This window comes from Pleurodeles waltl, chromosome 4_1, assembly GCF_031143425.1.
Source record: "Pleurodeles waltl isolate 20211129_DDA chromosome 4_1, aPleWal1.hap1.20221129, whole genome shotgun sequence".
Lineage (NCBI taxonomy): Eukaryota > Metazoa > Chordata > Amphibia > Caudata > Salamandridae > Pleurodeles > Pleurodeles waltl.
In genome coordinates this window covers 135013455-135030901 of record NC_090442.1, presented here as the reverse complement: position 1 = coordinate 135030901, position 17447 = coordinate 135013455, and the positions used below count along the sequence as shown (strand labels likewise).

The following is a 17447-nucleotide window of genomic DNA, read 5'->3' as shown; positions in this document are numbered from 1 at the left end:
CTTTGACTCCATTTTGTTCAAAATAGATGTCTCAGATTTTTAATCAGATTACAGAAGACGTCCTGCCTGCCTTAGGGGCGATGTATATATGTATTGAAAAGGAAGGTTTGGGCCTGGCAAGTGGGTTAACTTTCCAGGTCAACATGGCAGTTTAAATCTGCACCCGATGCTCTGCAATGGCAGGTCTGAGTCATGTTTAAAGGGCCACTGAAGTGGGTGGGACAATCAGTGCTACTGGCCTACTGGTAGCATTTCATTTACAGGCCCTGGGCCCAGGTAGTGCACTTTACTATGGACTTATAAGTAAATTGAATATGTCAGTTGTTTAGATGACAATCTTACATGCTTTAAGCAGAGAAAACATGCACCTTAGCACTGGTAAGTTGCTGAAATCCTAAAGCCAGCAAAAGTGAAGTCAGCAAACAGGAGGTCCGAAGGCAAAAAAGTCAGGGGAGACCACACCAAGGATGCCATGTCTAACACGTGGCAAGCCAGTCATATTTCAGGTCAAACCTAATGCAGTTTTTCCTAGGATTAGGCATTACAAACTTTAAAAAGAGGCAGCAGAAGGAATGAAGCCCTTCATACAACAATGATAGAACTAGGTATTTTATGAGAGGTGCTTGGTAGCTCTTGCATGAGTATTGCAAAAATGAGTGGTAAGTGGAGACTAGTGCAGGCCCTTAGAAAATATATCAAATAGTGATCACAAGATGTCCTGTGGTACCGAATCCTACAGTAATATTATTTTAGACTCCTGCGGCCCAGAATGGTATACAGTTATTGACTTATGCCAAGTGTTCTTCTCCAATCCTCTGCATAAGGATAGTCCATTTCTTTTTGCATTTCAATTTCAAAAGAAAGTTGTCATTTGGTATCAAATCCCACAGGAATATACTGAAAGTCTCTTGAGTTTTATTCTGGTCTTAAAGAAAGATTTGGAGAATTTACAGGTGCCCTTTAACTCTGGTTGGTCAGTATACTGATGACCTGCTTGTGGAGAAGACAAGCAGATTGCTCTACTGAATCATTTTGCAGACAATGGTCACAAGGTCTCACCTACAAAGATGCAGTATTCTAAAAAAATGGTTTAGCTTGGTCGTCATATTGGGAAATGAGAAAGGAAAGGCTCAAAAGAATATGTTTTTACAATTCGAAAGATGAATCACCCAGAGAAAGGTGAGGGTTTTCTTGGGAATAGTTGGTTACTGTCGTCAGTGGATTCCAAACCTTTCCCCTTACTGTAAATCCTTTAATAAAGCTAACTCACAGTGATACCAAGGCTCTCACACAATTTGATGATAAATGCATGAAGCCCTTCCAGGAATTAAGAGATAATTTGTGTGTGGCAGCTGCCCTCAGCATGCCTCATTATGGCAAAGAGTTTTTTTCTCTATTGTCTCGAAAAGAGTGAGTGTTCTTTGTCAATTTTGACCTAAAAACATGGAGGGGTACTGAGGTAATAAGGTCTGTGGCCTATTTTTTTGCTGTGTTAGATTCAGTAGCTGTAGCTCTTCCTGGTTGTCGGAAGGCAGTTGCAGCTATTTGTATTACAAGTGAATAAAGTGAGGAGATTGTAGTGGGACATATGCTGATTGTGTTTGTTCCTCATTCGGTGCAGGGACACTCCAGGAGGTCTAACCATGTGCTATATGAATCTGCTTTCATTCATTCATTAATTCAGTTGACATTTTGTTAACCCGCAACAGGTAGGAGCAAATCATATTGGCAGCTGAAAACATCTTCATCAGAATGTGTAGTTTTCTGAGTCTTGCAACACTGCTTCCTATTTCAGGCAGTCAAAAATACAATGATAATGATGATGATCCAGAACATTATTGTGTGAATGTCACAGAATTATATCCCAAACCAAGACGAGACATCATAGATATTCCTCTTAAATTGGCCGAGCTTATTTTATCTGCAGATGGATCTTGTTTGAGAGAAAATCCTGGAATACTGGAAGTTGCTTATGCAGTTTGTTCCATTCCTTGAATTGTTTAAGCATCATACTTGCCTAATATAACTTTAGCATAAGTGGCAGAGTTGATTGCACTAACAAGAGCTTGTTGTCTTGCACATAATTTAAATGCGATTTATACAGACAGCCAGTACGGATTTTGAGTGGCCCGTGATTTTAGGAACTCGTGATCAAAGAGGAGTTTTACGACATACACTGGATCACCCACCAGGAATGGTTCCTATACTTGTAATCTTTTGGAAGCAAAGTAACAACTAAGAGAGATTGCTGTGGTCAAGAGTGGTGATGATCTGGTCACATTGAGAAATAAATCTTCTAACCAAGTGGCAACATATAGCACACCTGAAAATGCAACTGTGCTATCAAATGAGCACATTGCAATGTAAGAAACAGAACAAAAGGAATCAAGTGGAAGTATTGTTTAAAATATGAATAACGTAAATTATTTCTTGTTAAACCCAATACAGACTTCATGAAATACATTGAGGGTCTCTAGGAGAAGTACCAGGTGAGAAACATAGGGGAGAAAAGCCAGGTTTTAGATGACATTTTCATTATTCCTGAATTCAAATATTTTCTTCATATATCTATATGGCCAAAATCATGTAAGAAATGATGCAATGGCCAGGACTTTAAATAAATACTATATGAGTGTTAGATTTAGAAATGTTGGAGAAGATTGTGTCCAAGATATTTGTGGCAAAGAAATAATCAGGGAAAGAGAACTATTATGACTGTTTGTCATACTCACAGTCAAATCAGAGGCAAATCAGTAGGCCCATTTACAAGACTACAGGTAGACTTCACTTACATGCCAGTTTACAATGGCCTTAAATATGTTCTCCAAGTGGTTTGAGGCCTAGTCTACCCGAAGATGTGACAATATGAACATTGGCAATCTTTTCTTAAGGGAATTGATTCCACAGGTCAGCCTGCCAACGTCTATTGGCACAGACTGTGGAACTCATTTTAAAAATTAGATTCTTAAATCGATTTGTACAGATGTTATCATCTGGCACTGGAGACAAGATCAATGGGACAATCAGAAACTAGCTGGCTAAAGTATGTGCATCCATTAATAGGAAATGGCCCAATGCTTTTTCTCTTGAGCATTACAAGTACCCCAGAGACATAGGTTGGACTTTCATTCCACAAATAGTTAATTGGTATACCTGTGAGGATTACCTACATACCTTTAGCAACACCTGTGTCAATAACTGATGAATCTTTATTGGACTACAATAAAGGTCTGGCTGATGTGCTAAAATCTGTCTCCCATCAGGTGAACTGGACAACAGCACCAACAAAAGAAATTAAATGCCACTCCCTGCAACCAGGGGACTAGATCCTGGTGAAGAATCGTGTCTGCAAGAACTGCCTTGAGGAATGTTGGAAAAGACTGTATCAAGTTGTGCTTGTGACGAACATCAGCTGTGAAGTGTGCTGGAGTCCCACAATAGATCCACGCCACTCTCATGAGAAGAGTGAAGATAGCAAATGAAGAGGTGGCACTAATTCACTGAATCATGCTCTTGAATTTAGCACCAATGAAGTTGCTGATGAAAGTGCAAGGGTGGATCATGCAGAAAGTACCAATGGCTAGTTTCGAACTAATGAATAGCTCTAGTTGAAAATTTGAATCTCTAAAAACCACAAGGAAAGAAAGTGCTTCACCTGAAAGGGCATACCTGGCATCCGTGTCTGAGGAAGAAGAGCCAGATACAGAGATCTGCAGTCAAATAAACTGTTGCCAATTCATCTTTGAAAACTACCTACAGTAGAAGGACAGCCACCTTGAACTTTTACAAATCCTGACAGTGTTGGACTAATTTTTGAAATTACAGTTTTGAACTTTGCCAAGAATCTAGGAGCCAGATGTACATAGACTTCAGTTTGCGATTTCCTCATAGCAAATTTTTGTGATTCACTATTAGGAAATTGCAAACAACTATGTATATCAGTGTGTTTTACACTGTTTGCGATTCCAAGTGCGTTGCAATTGACCTACCTCATTAATATTCATTAGGTAGGTCATAATTTGTGATTCATTGGGAATCGCTAAAAACACAGGGATGGTGGCCTGCTGGGTACAGCAGACTACCATGTCTGTGTTTGCTTTTCAAATAAAGCAGCTTTTTTTAAAATAAAAAAAATAAAAAAAGCAGCCTGTTTCTTTTAAAAGACAACGGGATACCTTTAAAAAAAAAAAAAAAAAAAAAAATCATTTTTTAAGAGCAGGCAGTGGTCCATAGGACCATGTCTGCTCTTAAAAAACGTTTTTCGTAGCCATTCACAAAGAGGTGTCCCTTGGGGACCCCTTCCCGTTTGCTAATAGGTTACCACCTACTTGGAGTAGGTGGTAAACTTCAAATGTTTTGTGACCGCATTTCATTTGCACAACATTCTTGCATGCCAGTGCAAGTTGCTAATAGGAAGGGACGCCCTTAACATGCCCTTTCCTAATACTGAATTGCTAGCTCATTTTGCGATTCGGTAATAGGTTACCGAATCGCAAAATAGATTTGGCACCTGAAAAAAATCTATATACATCTGACCCAAGAATAGAAATAAAATCTTGAGATTATGAATTGAGTAAACGAGAAAAAAAAGTTGATTTTGAAGTTTGATGTTTGATTATTTTTTTAAACAATTATTATTTGCTATGAAAAAATGTTTTCTTGAAGACTTGATTTTTGGAGTTTCCTGTTCAATTCATTTTTGTTTTAGATCGAAATAGAAATAGCTTATTGTGGATGCTGAAAAATTGTTAGCATGAATTCACTACTAGTATTACTAATAACTCTAGTTGGTCTACTTTTGTGCCTTATTTTTCCTGTAGGATATGTCTCCACAGAGATTGAACTAACTGTGGTACATAATTAAAATGAGCCTGATACACTGACATATTGGAAAGGGGATTTAATGATGATATTTATACAAAAATGTTGGGCAAATTAGTTGATATTATGGGGGGTTGAGAATTGTATGCTGTGCAATTTTCTTCCTTCTTCTGCAGGTGTTAGTATATTTAATATAAAAGAATTTCTATTGTACCTATCATACTTGTCAAATTTCAAATTTTGTTAGAAAATCTTCCTGTTTCTGAATATTCGGGGACTGCAGTAACCTATAGTAAATGTTTGAATACAGTTGCACAAACTAATCCTAAAACTAAACAGACTAAAAAGGAATATGTGTGTTGCTTGAGTAAAGAAGAGAGTAAATTTGTTAAAGAATATAATGCCAGGGGAGTGAAGATTTCGAGAGATTGGAAGGATGAAAAGAAAATCAGAGAACAGATGAAGGCTGAAGATGCATTTAGTTTTTCAAATCTGCACCCTAGGTTGAGAATGGAGCATGGGAGAAAGGCTGAACTGTGTATGGTGCTTTACGAATGTAAAGGAGATGAATTTGTGGGAAAGAGTGAGTGTGAATAGAGTTATGTTGTCAGTGGCGATTTGTTGAGTGGTGAAAAGAGGATTCATTTAGCTTTACATAGTGCCCTATAGCTCAGTCTCATGCACTTAAAAGTATTATTCTGGTGTACAGCCACCTAATGGTTGATGTGATAACAATCAGTGTATAGCCTTCTTGTGTTTTAGGCCTCACAGGAATCTGTTGGTCATCAAAAAGGCAACAATGTGGATTAATAGATGTCCGGCAACGTTCTTCTCTCTTGACCTCGCTCTCTAAGGATCAAAATTCTTCTCTTTGCCTTTCAGAGGCAATCTCTTAGCCAAAGTATGAGTCTTTCCATGTCTCACTTTAAATGATCCCTTTGTGCACAATGAGGAGGTAATAAGCTATTTCTGCAAATGCCTGATCTACCTCAAGCCACACACCTGTTAGGCTGTCAATTGCAACCAACCTTTTGGGTGGGCAGTGTAGAATAAAACCTTTCTGAAATAATGTACTGAATCAAACACCACCCCTATGAGGTAACTCCAGTTTTGATTTTTATGTCTTGTATCCTTATAAAACATAACATTTGGGAGTAGGGTGTGGCAATAAGAGGTTGCTGCTTGGGAACCAAATATGCCTTTAATTCTTTGAAAAAATTGTATTTCAGGGCATCAAAATAAAGTCTTTTTCATGAAAAGGACATCTGTTTGAGGTAAATGAGCGTATTTATGCACAAATAAAACTATTTACCCCATACAGAAATATCCGTATTTTTTTCAGAAACTAGCAAGCTGATACTTGAAACAAAATTATTGTATTTATGGAATATATTTTACACCTGTCTATGAGGGATAATTCATGCTGTGCTCAGGAGGCTTATTAGGGATTTTGATGGCACTTACTGATAGGACTTGCCTGCTCTGTGCAATAATAATCTTCTTTGCTGCAGAGTGAAAGAGTGTGGCTAAATACAGCAGACATTTATAGCATGTCCACAGACACCTCTGCAAAGTTATTTGTTGTTTCGATGGCTAGTACTCTGTGGATTTATCAGTACACTATTGTGAACGACAAATACAAAGCAGATAACCTTTAATCTGATATATTTTTTCCAATCAGATTTCAACATGTTATATTCTCTTGTATGAATTAAGCTCATGCCGCTTTGACACTGATGTCAGACATATAGGACTCTATGGGCCAGATGTAGCAAAATGCTAATTTGCGACTTGCAAATTGCGAGTCCCTGCGACTCGCAATTTGCAACTCGCAAATTGGTATGCAGTACGGTGTCTCAGACACCGACTGCGACTCGCTATGGGGTCGCAATGACCCACCTCATTAATATTCATGAGGTGGGTCGCTAATTGCGGCCCCATAGCGAGTCTAGGCACTCGCAAACATGGAGGCCTGCTGTCGTCAGCAGAACTCCATGTTCGTGACTGCTTTAAATAAAGCAGTTTTTTTTTTTTTTTAAGTGTAGCCCGTTTTCCTTAAAGGAAAACGAGCTGCACTTAAAAAAAAAACGAAACCTTTAGTTTCGGTTTTTTTTCAGGGCAGGTAGTGGTCCCTTGGACCACTACCTACCCTGAAAAAATATTTGTGGGTCCATTCACAAAGTGGAAGGGGTCCCATGGGGACCCCTTCCAATTTGCGAGTGGGTTACCATCCACTTGAAGTGGATGGTAACTGAGACACCATTTGCGACCGCATATGCGGTCGCAAATGGTATTGCATACCACTCAGAATCGCAAATAGGAAGGGAACACCCCTTCCTATTTGCGATTAGGAAATGCATATTGCGAGTCGGTACCGACTCGCAATATGCATTTCTGCATTGGGAAACGCGGATAGCGAGTCGCAAACGGCAATTTTTGCCGTTTGCGACTCGCTTTTTGTTTCCTGCATCTGGCCATATATGTATTACTAGCCTGACAAGTAGATGAAATCATACCACACTCCAAAGGTGGCTCCTGCTTTTATTGCATTTTATCAGTTTTCCCTTATATCCAGCCCCATTGCAGACAAATAAAAAGGGGGTGTTATCTCTGTTACACAGACTCTTCTTCGCTTGTTGTTACTCACCATGCAAACCTTTTCTGCCTCTCGATTGGCCAAAGGTGCCAGTCCGATGTAGAACACAGGCCTTCAAATAAGAGGTCGTTTTCAGAAACATTGTGTGAAGACAGATGTCTGAAGAGGAGAAAAATCAGAAGCTATTTCCAATCCAGACCAGCAAGACCAATATTTATCCAGAGAAAACTACTAACAGAAACTATTCAAGGGTAAGACGTTTTGAGAAAGCCCACGTATTACCTAGGAGTGGCCTTCTAGGTGAATTGATGCAATGCAAATGCTCGGTCATCAAAAAGCGTAAGTTGCAAATTACTTAAAAGAATAATAAAATAAACACTAAAACATACATTAAATTAATCATGAAACCATAAGAAACTTAGGACTGACATAGAAAGACAATTGATTCACTTAGAACAAATTACTGATAATATACATTTTTGTTCCTTACTCTTTGCATTTTCTTATCAGGGCAATTGGTTTTTGCATTCCTATTTAATATAGGATGATCACACTGTGAAGCATGATTTGACATTGCTGTCCTCACCTAGATTTGATATGTTGCATTTATTCGATTACTACGGTCTTTTTTAAGTTTTAAGAAGTAGGTTTGTGTTTTTCTTGGCTAAAATTGTCAGTTTTGATTGTATTACTTTATATAAAAATGCACAACTTGTATTTCTGATATGAACTTTGTGATAATGGAACTTATCACTGGGTGGTAAAGCAAATGCTATTACATGGATTGTTCCTTATCTGGATCCATGCTTGTATTACACTCATTTAAATAGCAATAAAAATGATTGGGATGCAATATGGGTTTTGTAACAAGATGTTAGAATAATATTTAATTGTTGTCCCTGCAGCCCATAAGAAGCGGCAAGATCACTGCAAAACACGTGTTGGCTGTTGCACACTGTCTGTTCGAAGATAATAGATTGGACTTATTTTGGAGTGAACTGTATTATTTGGAAACATAATGGACTGAGGATCATGGTAATCAATACTTTTTTTTTTTTTAAAGGAATGAATTATGACAATGAATACAAAATAAGTTGCAACTGTTTTAGGAGTATATGCTTACTGTATTACATGTTGAAATATTTGATTTACGGAAACTCCCCACACTTTACCATTATATACAATAAATACTCCCATTCATTGTAAAAAAAAAAAAAAAAAAAAAAAAGCAATGCTCCTTGTCCCTGGTCACATAGCTTCATTAGGAGAGGAAATGACGTAGACTCACTCGGTGAGGTGTAAAAGGTCACTTTATTTGGGAGCAAGTTCGCCTTGTATTGAACAAATCTATGGTTTGCCGCCAACGTTAACATGCCCTAATAACCATCTGTCAGTGAATACCTATCCTCTTGCCTCACCCCAAACAATCCCCACTCTTAAGCTAAATATCCACCCTCCCTAATTCCAGCTTAATTGCTTGCCTTAGAGTTCCTATACCTTTCCTCTGGGTCCAATAATTCCTGATGATTACCTGGCCTGCTCACTCCCAGACCAGGACTAACTCCCAGTTCAATTCTCTCTCTCTCACTCCCCCTACATTTTCCATTGTTCTCCTTACGTACTGCTCCAATCTCTTCCTTAAAGCCCTCAAATTACCACCATAAAAACCATCCCCCGAAGTGTTCATTCTGTTCTGTCTTTACTCCACTGCCATAGTGGGTCAAGCCTTGGCCTGGCTTGCCTTCTTTCTGGCAGGCAGAAGTCAACAGGTTTGGATTTCTCCTTTCTCCTCAAAGCAGGTTAAGTTGACAGTGGGAGTACCCCATGACTCCGCTCCAAGCCCAACACTATTTAATGTGCATCTTACTCCACTCGCCCAGATAGAAGAGGCGCTGGGGGAGTGATGACACTCAGCTGCTGTTCTCGTGTGGCAAGGGAGAAGACATCTCTGGAGTTTCTACTAAAGCATGCCAGGCTGTGGTCTTCCATTGGATGGCCATACACAAAGTAAAGTGCAATGCAGATAAAACTGATATTCTTTTTTTCACAATACTCCCCCAGAAACATGGAAAAGATTTTGGCACGAAGAGGCCCTTCCCCCTCCAGGCCCACAGGGAGGCACAGTTAAGAATTTATGGGTCAAATTGAAGCCACAAATTAAGTGTCAGGCACTTGTTTTGGAATATTTTATTCACTAAAAAACAACATCTTGCAGTACCTTTCATCCACAGCAAGAAAGGTGGTCATCCAGACACTGATAACATCGCGACTGGATTATTGTAACACCCTGTATCTTCCGGAATACCTGCTGGACAGTCTACAGATCCAGAATGCGGTAGCCCACTTTCTCTTGAATCTCCCCATTAGAACGCATATGTCCCCACACCTACAAGATGTCCACTGGTTCCCTATCTGGAAAAGAATCATGTTTAAAGCACTAGAGCTGGTCCATGGGGAACTTTACCAGCCGGTGCGGTTTACCTCAGAACAAGGTTCAGCTTCTATGCCCCTTCAGAAAACCTGCAGTCTGCTAACAGGCTGCCTGCTGAGACTCCTAAAATTCACTGTTCCAGAGCTGGGGAGCAGCAGTTTACCTACCTAGGACCAGCAACATGGAGCAACCTCTTGTTTGAGCTCCACGCACTGGACAGTACCGCAGTGTTAAAAAAATAGATTGAAAACCTGGCTTTCTAAGCAGGAATAGATGATACAATCTTTCATTATATTGTGACCTTGTGCTTAGATGATAAGCCTACTGTAAAGGCTCCCTTTTATGTTCGCTACCTTTTATGCATAGCGTAAGTGTGCAAAATATATGCTCTGGGAAGAGGATTTGTAAGTTCATTGATGCATATTTGCGCATACTGACACTGGTACACCATGAGGGAGTCAACATGCTTCTTCAGATTGCACTCTGCATAGATCACCTCCTTGAGGATACCTAGGATCCAGCTTTACTCTGCATTCTGTGCATCATGTCACACTTGGGGCTGGCACTCTGAGTCTCATAGAAGTGTTGACACATACACAGAGGACGGGCCACTAATTATAAGCCAAACTAAGCAAATGTTTACCCACTCTGGAATAGGGTCAAGCCCTCTGGTCATCTAACTCTTCCAACTACCTCAACACGGATACAAAATATTCACACTGGCAGAACATTTTACAAATTAAGCAATGGCACCTGTATTGAGCGGACGTTGGGCAACCTATTTGCCAAAGCTGAATTTCGTAATGCAAACAGTTAAATGTACTGAATAATGTACTAAGTACCCCTCTTTTCATACTCGTAGTACTAGCGAATGGAGACAACAACAATATTGTAGTACAAGAATATCGAAGACAGAATATCGATATCACACGGTGTTCCAGAAGCCGACACTTCAACCGCAGGACTGAATGCGCGTCTCTCCTGCCCGCTGAGATCTGACCTGGGGATCTTTGGTGCCTCTCGGGTGGCCACTTTCCTTCCTCATTCTGAGTGCAGGGGTTTTTTTGTCAGTGTTTGCCATTCGCTGGCGCACCTTGGATATTTGATTCTTCCCAATCAAAGATGGCACCACATGAGTTTGGAATTAGGGATTTCCCTGCCAGTAATAGAGCGTGTATGCTTCCTGTGGGTATCCACATTCTCTAGGTCATCTCTTTTCTATTTGAGTTGAGTCAGCCAAGGTGGTGGTAGTGCATCACAAACACACTGGCTTATGTTAGGATCCTTTCATTCTGCTTGTTTATTTTGTACCTGCATCTTTTCTTGTTTCTTTCATAGATCTCATATCGCTTCAGTTTTGGTGCTTTCTCCACCTTGCTGTTTCCTGGGAGGCTTTTTGCCATAGTTTTTTTTCTTCATTAGCAATGTTTTTCTTTTGAGGCATTTTCAATGCCTAGTAGTTATACAACAGTTGGTGCAGTGGCTGCCAAAACTAATCACCCCTTACTGGGGGTCAAGAATTCACTCATTGGGAAGATAATATCCTAACCTGCTTGTGACAGACTGTGACGCAAGCACTTTCACATTATTACTGGACCCATGGATCCAACTCAGGATCTTTAACCCACTATTCAGCAGCAAAATACCAAATCGATTTCCTTGAGGAATGAATATGGTGCTTTATGGCAGTCGTGAGGCGTTTAATTTGTCTATTGTGCCCACAAGAGCTCTTTGGATTGATAGTAATTCTGAAAAGTTGAAAGAAGTTTTGGATGCACTGGCAGTTTACTTTAACTTTCGTCTATCATAATTCTCTTTAATGTATAGTCACCATGAAACCATGATGTTAATCTCATAGCTTCTCCTAAACATCTGATAATTGTAGGACGTTCATGGTTGGTTGGTTACAATCCTTCTATAAGCGGGGCTACCTGGTATATTTCTCTAAGCTCAGAACATTGTAATCAACATTGGTTGAGAACTACAATCCCTTCATCTCAGCCTTTGTTTCAGAAACCTCATCAATTGTGGGTAATTTAAGTTTGCTACCGGAACTACATTAGGAATTCATAGATGTCTTTGTTCCATCAAAAACAGGCTTCTCCAACGGGTAGCTCGTGATCTACTGGTAGCTCTCCAGCTACATGTGAGTAGCTCTCCTGGGTGCAGTCCAGCTTACTAAATTAGAAGCTTTTGTTTGGTTGAGCTAATTATATATATATGTATATATATATATTTGTTAGAAATGGGGTCTTTGGTTGGCAGTCAGGTTACCCCCCTGTCCAAGCAAGGACCCTCACTTTAGTCAGTGTAAAAGAGAATCACCCTCTGCTAACCCCTGCTTACCCCCTTGGTAGCTTGGCACAAGCAGTAGGCTTAACATCAGAGTGCTAGGTGTACAGTATTTGTACCAACACACACAGTAACTTAATGGAAACACTACAAAAAGACAACACAGGTTTAGAAAAATAGGAAATATGTATCTAAACAAAACAAGACCAAAATGACAAAAATCCACAATACACAAGTCAAGTTATCAATTAAAATGTAAAAAGAGTCTTCATGTACTTTTAAACATAACGCTACCGCTGCTAGCATGAAAATGTACCTGATGCGCGTCAAAAATAACCCTGCAAGGGCGGGTGTGCGTCAAAAAGGGCTTGCGATTCGTCGATATCACTCATGAGCGAGACCTTGCGCCGTTTACCCCCTCTGTCGAGTCAGCGTGCGTCGGTTCTTCTCTCCGCAGGCGAGCGATTCGTCGATTCGGTCCGCACACGGGTCTGGGCAGGCCTTGCGTTGTTCTAACACGCCCAGCGATGGTTTGCAACAGAAATTCAGCTGCACGATGATCCGAAAACCAAGCAGCACAGGTTGCGATCTCCCAGCCTTCATCTGCGATGCTGCGCGTCGTTTCTCCAGCTCCGTGCTTCTTTTCTTCGGTTGCTTTGCAGGCAATCGTCGATTTTCAGCCGCGAAGCTGGCGCACGTCGTTTTTCCAGCCGCAGATCGGAGTCGCGTCGATCTGTTCCCCGCACGGCATCCTGTGCGTGGATTTCTTCCTCTTAGGCCGCCAGCTTCTCCTTTAAGGGTCCTAGGAACTGGATGGGCCCCACAGGGCAGAGTAGGGGTCTCTCCAGAGATTCCAGGTGCTGGCAGAGAGAAGTCTTTGCTGTCCCTGAGACTTCAAACAACAGGAGGCAAGCTCTAAATCAAGCCCTTGGAGATCTTCTTTAAGCAGAAATATACCACAAAGTCCAGTCTTTGTCCCCTTGCACAGACAGAAGTAACAACTGCAGGATAGCTCCACAAATCACAGTCACAGGCAGGGCAGCTCTTCTTCCTCAGCTCTTCAGCTCTTCTCCAGGCAGAGGTTCCTCTTGGTTTCCAGAAGTGTTCTAAAGTCTGTGGTTTTAGGTGCCCTTCTTATACCCAATTTCTCCTTTGAAGTAGGCCTACTTCAAAGTAAAGTCTCACTTGAATATGAAATCCTGCCTTGCCCAGGCCAGGCCCCAGACACTCACCAGGGGGTTGGAGACTGCATTGTGTGAGGGCAGGCACAGCCCTTTCAGGTGTGAGTGACCACTCATCCCCTCCCTCCTAGCACAGATGGCTCATCAGGAAATGCAGACTACACCCCAGCTCCCTTTGTGTCACTGTCTAGTGTGAGGTGCAACCAGCCCAACTGTCAAACTGACCCAGACAGGGAATCCACAAGCAGGCAGAGTCACAGAAATGGTATAAGCAAGAAAATACTCACTTTCTAAAAGTGGCATTTTCAAACACACAATCTTAAAATCAACTTTACTAAAAGATGTATTTTTAAATTGTGAGCGCAGAGTCCACATGTCCATCCGCTTCCAAAGGGAATCTACACTTCAATCAGATTTAAAGGTAGCCACCATGTCAACCTATGAGAGGGACAGGCCTTGCAACAGTGAAAAACGAATTTAGCAATATTTCACTGTCAGGACATATAAAACACATTACTATGGGGCTCATTCCGACCCCGGCGGTCAAGGACCGCCGGGGATGCGGGAGCACCGCCAACAGGCTGGCGGTGCCCCGCAGGGCATTTTGACCGCGGCGGTTTGGCCGCGGTCAGAAGAGGAAAACCAGCGGTCTCCCGCCGGTTTTACGCTGCCCGACGGAATCCTCCATGGCGGCGCAGCTTGCTGCGCCGCCATGGGGATTCCGACACCCCATACCGCCATCCTGTTCCTGGCGGTTCGCCCGCCAGGAACAGGATGGCGGTATGGGGTGTCGTGGGGCCCCTGGGGGCCCCTGCAGTGCCCATGCCAATGGCATGGGCACTGCAGGGGCCCCCGTAACAGGGCCCCACAAAGAATTTCAGTGTCTGCTGTGCAGACACTGAAATTCGCGACGGGTGCAACTGCACCCGTCGCACCTTCCCACTCCGCCGGCTCCATTCGGAGCCGGCTTCCTCGTGGGAAGGGGTTTCCCGCTGGGCTGGAGGGCGGCCTTCTGGCGGTCGCCCGCCAGCCCAGCGGGAAAACCAGAATGGCCTCCGCGGTCTTTTGACCGCGGAGCGGCCATTTGGCGGTTCCCGCCAGGCGGGCGGCTACCGCCGCCCGCCAGCCTCAGAATGAGGCCCTATATGTCCTACCTTAACCATACACTGCGCCCTGCCCTTGGGGCTACCTAGGGCCTACCTTAAGGGTGTCTGACATGTAAGAAAAGGGAAGGTTTAGGCCTGGCAAGTGGGTACACTTGCCAAGTCAAATTTGCAGTTGAAACTGCGCACAGAGACACTGCAGTGACAGGTCTTAGACATGATTAGAGAACTACTTATGTGGGTGGCACAACCAGTGCTGCAGGCCCACTAGTAGCATTTGATTTACAGGCCCTGGCACCTCTAGTGCACTTTACTAGGGACTTACTAATAAATCAAATATGCCAATCATGGATAAACCAATTACATACACATTTTGTAAAGGAGCACTTACACTTTAGCACTGGTTAGCAGTGGTAAAGTGCCCAGAGTAACAAAACAGCAAAAATAGAGTCCAGCACACATCAACAACCTGGGAAACAGAGGCAAAAAGTTAAGGGTGACCACGCCAAGGATGAAAAGTCTAATATATCTATATATATATATATTTCAAAATTGAAAATTGTGCATTTTATATGAAAATATGTGTATTTATCTGAACCCATAATTTTCAAAATCTATTTAAATCTAATATCTGAATGATAAATCGTGCACACCTGGGAGACCTATTACTAATATTATTACTTTGGTGCCAGAGAGCATTGCACCTGTGGCTGTTATGTTTTGTCTTTGAAGAGGCACTCCAAATTGACTACGTTTTTTTACATTACTGCTGGCAATCCTGTATTGAGGTGATCACAGCTGGTAACTTTGCGTTGCTGGTGTCTACAACACTAATTTTAGCAGTTCGGGATGATTTTCATTGAACATAAGTAGCTCTTGTTAGTGAAAAGGTTAGATACCCATGATCTAAAACTATGCAACTGCTAACTCATTGCTCCCTCAATTGTGCCATGGCTTTGAAACCTGTAATTGAAGTTACCTATGGTTGAAAGCACTCATTATCTGAGAAATAAGAGATGGTCTTATAGCAGTATCTTGAAGAAAGTTTGGAACAAGGTCTGATTGTGCCCTGGTCCTCCCCAACAGGGGCTCTGTTATTTTTTGTTTCAAAGAAAAACAACAAGTTAAGACCCTGTATTGACTTCAGAAAATTGAATGAAGTAACCGCAAAGGATGGGCATCCTCTTCCTTTCATTAAAGATATCCCAGAGAGTTTGAGGATCTCAACTACTCACCAACTCAACATGGAGCTTACCACTTGCTTTGTTTTAAAAGTGAGTGGAAAATGGCCTTTAGGGTGTCATTTAGACATTACGCATACAGGGTAATGCCCACTTGATTAAATAGTCCTCCATCAATATTTCAGCATTTTATGGATAGTATTTTCTCTGATGCCCTGAATATTTTTGTTGTCGTATACTTAGATGACATTTTGATTTTTTCTAAATCATTGACGGAACATTGAAGCCGTTTTATGGAAGTCCTAAAGCATCTTCATGTACATCAGATTACCCGCAAGCTGAAAAATAGTTTTTTTCTGGCTCATGAAGTTGAATATTTGGGATTTTTCTGACACCCTCTGGCATGGTTAAGGATAGGAAAATGAACGCTTCCGTATTAGAATGGCCACCTCCTTCTTCAGTGAAAGAAACACAGAGTTTCCTGGATCAACAAAACAATGTTGAGACAGGGAAGGAACACAGGAACGTTAAAGCTTGGTGCTTTAAGAAGGGCTTATACTTCTTTCAAAGGGCTCTCTTCATTCCAAGTCTCCCCATACAAAAAGAGATTTTGCAACTTTGCCATGACTCTTTGAAGGTGGGCCACTGAGGGGTAAAGAATACTCTGGAATTAATTCTACAGTAAATGTTTGGTAGCATACGGTTTCCCAAGATGTTGAACATTATGTTAAGTCCTGCCCAGTGTGTGCCCAAATGAAAACTCTTCAACAAAAGCCTATGCAAATTTTACAACCCATTGCCACCATTTTCATCTTGTACTGCCTCACCCTAGGGGAATAAAAACTCTTATGGTAACTCTTATGGTAGCCACTGACCCATTTGCCAATATAGTACTGAGAAACAAAGGAACCTGAGAGTTGGCATGGACCTTGGGAATTAGCAGTCTTGCCAGACTGGCTGTTTGTAACAAAAGAGAAATTTATGGAAAAGGGTGAAGATGATAAAACGCAGGATCTCTTGGTAGTTCGCAAGTTAAGTTTAGCAAGTGAAACATAGGTGTCAGAGGTTACTTTTATTAATTCTAGGTTGGCTTGGCCAGACTAAACAATGAATCTTGGACAGGATGAAAAAACTGTCATCAGTAGCTCTAAGAGGCTGTTGACACAAAAGGAGATACAGGTACTTTCTTTGGGATTGCCCTTTTGCCCAGCTCGGCCACCAAACTTCACTGATTATCGAATAGATATATTTAAATTTGGTAGGAAATCAAAATTACACAAAATTCATAAATTAAAGGACAACAAGGACAGATCTAAAAGTGGGGCCACAAGATAATATGATACCTTTAACCTGTTGATCTCAGATAGAGACATTGAACTCAGTGTATGATCTGGCACATAATGTGTTGATGTTACAACTGTAAACACTTCTTTTGTATAAAAAAAACTATAACTTGCACCGCTGTCATGTACTGCTTATGACCTCACATATTACCTCATTACATCACTGATGACATCTCAAATGACATCATTGATGTCATCAGTGATATCATCATCCAAGCTTCTTTTGTACACGTTACAAACTAATATGATATTAGAGGTATGAAAGTAAGAACATCATCAAGTTTAAAGAATCATTAATGTCATCCCAGATACAACTCCTTTAGATGTAGCAAGCATGTGTTACGGGCAACACGGACGCTTTACCATACACCTCACAGGCAGCCTAGTTCACATTAACAATCAACCATAGATATATGGGAAACTCTCATTGCACACTTTATTAATTAGAATTACAACTGTTCAGAGAAAGCCAAGTTCCACAAGATACCGAACGTCTATT

At 41.3% G+C, this 17447-nt stretch overlaps 1 protein-coding gene across 2 annotated transcripts in view; it reads right to left on the bottom strand.

The window, feature by feature from the left end:
- LOC138287463 (uncharacterized) overlaps positions 1-17447 on the bottom strand; it is a 287365-nt gene that overhangs the window by 214123 nt on the left and 55795 nt on the right. For both annotated transcript variants that reach the window (XM_069227897.1, XM_069227898.1), the window contains exon 2: positions 7469-7576. In XM_069227897.1, the coding sequence (XP_069083998.1) occupies positions 7469-7559 (91 nt within the window). In that variant the 5' untranslated portion in view covers positions 7560-7576. The remainder of the gene's footprint in view (positions 1-7468; positions 7577-17447) is intronic.